The 6,413-nt window shown below is 34.6% G+C and overlaps 1 protein-coding gene across 2 annotated transcripts in view; it reads right to left on the minus strand.

Moving 5' to 3' along the window:
• Nucleotides 1-6,413, minus strand: part of IFT57 (intraflagellar transport 57) — a 61,578-nt gene that overhangs the window by 53,510 nt on the left and 1,655 nt on the right. For both annotated transcript variants that reach the window (XM_006170768.3, XM_027769205.1), the window contains 2 exons: nt 4,919-5,081; nt 4,095-4,213 (listed from right to left, as the gene is read on the minus strand). In XM_006170768.3, coding sequence (XP_006170830.3) covers nt 4,095-4,213; nt 4,919-5,081 — 282 coding nt within the window. The remainder of the gene's footprint in view (nt 1-4,094; nt 4,214-4,918; nt 5,082-6,413) is intronic.

Consider the following 6,413-nt stretch of genomic DNA (forward strand, 5'->3'; position numbering starts at 1 on the left):
CGCGTGTGCGTGCGTGCCCAAGATCCCAAGAGGAGAATGGAGGAGAAGGGATTGCGGCATGACCATCCCCCCAGGGGGTGATTTCTCCCTTTCTGTCTCTATGTCTCTCTGTGTCTGGCGAGCGCATGTGCCCTATAGCGAAAACCTCTCAAATAAATAAATAAATAAATAAATAATTTTTTAAAAAAAGACTCATGTCGGGCGTGTGTGCATGCATGCCCAAGATCCCTAGAGGAGAATGGAGGAGAAGGGATTGTGGCATGACCGTCTCCCCAGGGGATGATTTCTCGCTTTCTGTCTCTATGTCTCTCTCTGTCTGTCTGACAAGTGCATGCGCCCTATAGCAAAAACCTCTCCAAAAAAAAAATGGTATAATATAAATATTAAGCACCCTCTGTAAGTCAAATCTGGTCCTTTTTCACTCCTCTTCCATAATCAGTGTTAATTTCTTCCTGAAACTTTTTACGTTAAACAAAACAAAACAAAGCCTCCAAATTTAAAGAACAGATTTACGAAATTAGTTATGATGCATATTATTATGTAAGTTACTTTCCTCACTTACCGACACATCACGTTTAAAAAATACACATCTTTTTTCATGTTTTTCTTTAAGCACAACTGCACTATATTCCATTGAACAGCAGTACCATAATTAATTTAACTGGAAGACTATGACAGAACACTGAAGTCATTTCTAATTTCTTTTTGTTTATTAATTCACTTTTTAGTTTGCTATAGGGTGTGTTCACTCACTAGAAAGAAATATATATATAGAGAGAGAGACAAAAAGTAAAAAATCACGCCCCAGGGATATGATCAAATTACAATCCCTTCTCCTTCAGTCTCCTCTGGGAGACACACACACACACACACACAAACATGCCTGGAGAGATATTTTGGGCACACGTGCACATGCACCCAGCATATTTTTCAAGCCACCTAGTCCAGAACTCAAACTGCACAGTTGGTCATGTGGAATTCAGCCACCTTAACCTCCACACCACCTGTTGGCCCTAATTCTAGTGTCTTGCCAGAGAATATTGTAAAGATAATAATTTTACATTTTTTGTTATATATATAAAATATAGTTATATACAATTTTAATAAATTTATATGTTACTTTTATATATTTTAAATGTATAATAAAATATATTTAACATATAATATATACTTACATATATAAAGTTTAGGATAAACTTATACAAGTGGAATAACCATCAATAACTTTGTATACAGTATTATTTTGCTAGATATTGCCAAGACCAGCTTCAAAGCTGTTCATTTACATACTCAAAAGAAGTGAAAAATTCCATTTTTTTTCCTTTTAGGTTTTTGCCATAGTCTCTGTGCCCTCAAGGAGAGAGACAGAGAGAGGAAAAAAAGAGAAATCACCCCTCCCCCAGGGGGATGGCTATGCCACAGTCCCTTCTCCTCCATTCTCCTCTCAGAATTCTGGATATACACACACACACACACACACGCACGCACGCACGCACGCACGCACATGCCTGGAGTGATATTTAGGCCACTGAGGATGAGACTCGAAGTGGGGTTGGCATACGGGTGTCAAGTTCTCTAAACATCATGTCGTCTGCTGGTCCCAGGATTCCAATTCTATACACTCACCGATGTAATATAGAAACTTTAATCTTTGCCAATCAGTGTGTGTGTGTGGGGGGGGGGGGGGGGGGGCTGTATTTTAATTGAATTTCTTTGGCATAAAACATCTTTTTATATTTTAATTGATCATTCACAATTTCTTTTCAGGGAAATGTCCATTTATGTCCTTTGACTTTTGGCTTTTTTAATATTAAGATAATTAATGCTTTGGCAACCTCCTGTTATAACTACGTTTCCTAGTTTATTACTTATTACCTTGGCTACTCAAGACTTACAGTTCTTACTAGATCGTCTGGGCAACTTTTTGGTCATGTAGAGACGCCAGTTTAACATCACGTATATAACAGTTTCTCTCACACCACCTCCTCTACACCTCTCGGGTCTCTTACCCTTTCTATACTTTTACTTCTCACATTTAAATCTTTGATAAATCTGCAATTTATTTTAATACATGAAAAGCTCCATTTAAAAATTCTAGTAAATAGTCCTAACACTGAGTATTGAACAATCACTTTTTCATCAAAGTTAACAACATGTATTTCCCATACTAAGAATACCTAATATATTTATGTTTTTTTCATGGAAATTTATTTTAAAGCCCATAATTCAGACAAGCTGACAAAATGAAAATATCAGCATTTAATGTTAAAAAACTCCAAAAGAGGCATGAACCAAATCAATATTCTTGCACAATAAATTTCTTAATTTTTTTATTAGCTAAAATTAGATAATATCTCAAAATGAATGTTCTTCTGGGATTTGTTTCAACTTAAATACATGAAGTAACTTTTATGTAATCTATATATTACATAGCTGATATGTTTTCTAATGTTTATTGCTTTTCAACTCCCCCCATTTTCTTTCTTATTTGAGATATATCTTTTATAAATGCTCTGAGTCACCATAAATAGGCTAGGCCAGGAGTAAAATGTCCCTAGAAACAAAGGTCAAACAAAATTGAATAGTGATTCAGATGCTAACAGCTTCCAGTAAATTTACAATGCATTGGGGTAGAACTTTAGTAATTTTAAAAAATACTAAACAGAGCACCACATCTTATGACTCTTTTTAAAAATCAAATATAGAAATATTATAGATCATATAGTCATTCTTTATATATACTAAATGGTAATGTTTAGTTGTAAAATTATCATTTTTTAGTTCAAAAACAGATACCAGTAATAATTTCATATAATTCAACCCAATGTTGACCTAAGTCAAGGAAGGTTTAAGAGTATTTATGAATAGACTGGTGATCTACCTGATCTACCTGATTTACCTGATCAATATAATTGAATATATATTAAAATATCAATAGAAAAAAAAGTTTTGGAGATGTTTTTGCTATAGGGCATGTGCGCTTGCCAGAAAGAGAGAGACAGAAAGTGAGAAATTACCCCCCGGGGGGATGGCCATGCCACTATCCCTTCTCCTCCACTCTCATCTTGGGATCTTGGGCACACACACACACACACACGCGCCCGGCGTGAGTTTAAGCCACCAGTTCCAGGACTAAAACCACAGTCAACTACATGGGAGTCCAGTGACATAGCCATTATGCCAACTGCTGGTCCCAAAAACTATTATTATTAATCTTTCTAAAAAACTTAATACAATGATGAAATCTATACATGTTATAATTATAAATTATATAAACTGACAGTTTCTGAGTATTTTGTCTTATCTATACAAACATTTATTACCTATGACATATGAAGTGTTATAGTAACTGCAATAGGATACAAAGGAAGACCACATGATTTCTAGTAAGAACACACCTGTAAATAAATGGTTTTAATATCATAGGAGAAATACAATATAATTATAAAAATATAAATGAAGTACTGTCAGGTCAGAGACAAAAACAATGAACAATATCTAGGAGACCTGTCAGGGAGCTTCTTCAGTAATATTCTTGCCCAGTCACTATACATAAAGGTGAAAATTTCATTCAAAATACTGTATAGTTTCCATTTTATCCTTAAATCTGTAGCTATCATTTACCTCCATGCTTATGATGCTTGTGTATATAAATAAGTATATGCACAGAGATTTTTTAAAGTTTCTCTTAAATTGACAAAGATATGCAGTCAAACCTGTAATAGTTACATATGAGTGATCTCTAAAAAGCTCATGCAAAAATGGAATGGAAGTACCAGTGATACCCAAAAATTTGAAATCCATGCAGTTTTTTTTTTCCCATAATACACATTTTCCATGAACTTTTTGAAGCCTCCCTGGTATGTGAACAGAGGGGCACAATAATAATCTAATTCATACTGCAGAACTGGTTTTGAAAACATGAGACATTTCAATTTTGCATAAAATAACTTTCCTTAATCACCTGTGGCATTTTCAGTTTAGAACAATCAAGAAGAAATCATTTTTATGAGGTCAATTAAACAATTCTGCACTCCCAGTGGAAAATCCTATGCACATACAGTTATTATTACCAGGCTGGGTAAATTTTTTACCTTTTCCAGGTGAAACCAATGTATTTTAATGCTTCTTCAGCTAAACAATCAAGAACATAGCATACATGCTCTCCATAACCTGATTTCAATTTTGAAGGAGGAAAATCTGCAGTTCTTCCCTGAAAAGCAAAAGATAGACAGGTATTGTGTGTTACATTCAAATATCAAAATATTTCAAGCAAAGACTTTTAATCTATTAATAAATTTTAAAAACTTACTTGAAAACAAAGATGTTTTATTGTTTAAAAGTACCAAATTAAAAGGCAATAATATCACAGCAGCACAACAAATTATTGATCTTTCTGGGTGAAAGGAATCAGTAAAACTACTAGCTCGGTAACATATCGTTTAAACTATGTGAAGGACCGAGTGATTCATTTGTCAAAAATTAATAACACATGTGCCAAAAATGTCTCGTAAGACATTTCCTTCCTATTCCCAAGAAAAGGCAGAAATGAAAAGTATACAAATGCTATCATGGTCTATTAAATCAAAGTTTCCTTTCAAAATACAAAGTGTTTCAACTTTGTAGTTTTTTATTATTTTTGAGAGGGAAAACTAACTGCCCATAAATTTACCTCTGAGGCATATCAAGATTTTAAAAAATACTACTGCTTTGGGCTGTAAATAGTATATACATTTTTGGAAGTGGCATTAATGTTAAAACGTCTACCTTTCTGAGAAGGTTATATGTAAATACATTCAGATGTAGTTATGTAAAAATCCACACAGGAGTCATTTAAAAGGCCAGTATTGTTAATGAATTACTAATATTAGAATTCATACCTTGAGAACATGTAGAAAGAAGAGTTGTTCATACTTACAAATGACCGAAGCTCAGATAATATGTTAGATATGGTTGCATTAGGGTCATCATATTCTTGAGGTTGCTCAAAGGGATGTCCCGCTTTGTTAATCAACCAAGCAGCAAGAGTGCAAAACATGTAGAACTGTTCACCAGGGTTGGTAGGCAGTGCAAAATAGTGTCTGTTTCAAAACAAAGAGGGATGGGGGAATGTGAAATAATGTAAATAAGCCCACGATAAGTTCAAGATTGCCAAAAAAACTTTTCTTGCCCTCCCAAATAGCCTTTAAATCAAAAGACATTGGTAATCCACCCTTTGAAGATTCCAGTAACCTACAGCATTCACATTAAAGTTTTCAATCAGCAAGATTAAAGGCATTACTCCTGTACATAAGATATTATTGATAGTTCAAAGACTTTAACACCCAGGAAACATAGTGCAGGTTAGCACACAGAGAATGTGGAACTTTTGCCAAAATCGTTTAAGTTATCAGGAATCATTAAAGAGTGAGTACCTTCTGAAAATGACAATTTTAGTAATTGAGAATTAAGATTCTCTCAGTTTAAAAAAAGAACCTTAAAGATTATTCACTATAGTTTTGTTTCTAACCTATCACCTATGTTAAGTAGTTACTTTCATCTTGGCAACATATTTGAATTACCTGAAGAGTTCCTAAAAATACTTTTACCCAGTCAAACATTGCTTCTTCTGCCATCAATGATTAAATTAGAATTTCTAGGGGTGAAGCCCCAGTATACATGTATTTCAAAACTGTCCTGGATGGTTCTAAGGTCAGCCTGGATTAAGAGCCTCTAAGTATCACACCACCAGTATAACAAACATTTGTTGATTTTTTTTGCTCAATACTCCACTCTACTAAAAACAGTCCTATGAGAATCAGTATGATCTATACCTAAACATGATAGACATAAAGCTTGCTAGCAATGTTGAAGTCAGTTTGATCGAAGATCTATGTCATACGTGTAGCTATCACCACTAGGTTTATAAGGTATTTACAGCTATGTAACAATTGTCTCAAGAATCAGTGTTCTACCCCTTCATGGTTCCAAAACTTTTGGTTGCAGGTTAAGTTTATATGTTCTAGAAAATAACAGAAAGTTGGGACGAAAAGAAAAAAAGGCCATGAAATCCTTCCAGGTATAGGAACACTTAGAAGGAACTCTAGAAGGAACACTTATTAAAGCACCCACCACCAGCAGCTTATTTATTCTTATCGGGTGGTAACTCCTTGAGACAGAGGAATGGATACTGAATGATACTGTAGACCTAGGATAGCAGTTCTCAAACATCAGTGTGTATCAGAATCACCTGGAAGACTTGTTCAACCACAGACTCCTACAATTTCTGAAAAGATAGATCTGGCAAAGGGTCTGAGGACTTTCATTTCTAGTAAGTTCCCGGGTGTGGTAGATGCTGCTTGTCTGATGATCCCACCTTGAGAACCATTGGGTTAGGATATCTCTACATGAGTCTATGATTTTAAGTTTCCTGC

The sequence above is a fragment of the Tupaia chinensis genome, unplaced genomic scaffold (assembly GCF_000334495.1).
Source record: "Tupaia chinensis unplaced genomic scaffold, TupChi_1.0 Scaffold148904_1, whole genome shotgun sequence".
NCBI classification, from domain to species: Eukaryota; Metazoa; Chordata; class Mammalia; order Scandentia; family Tupaiidae; genus Tupaia; species Tupaia belangeri.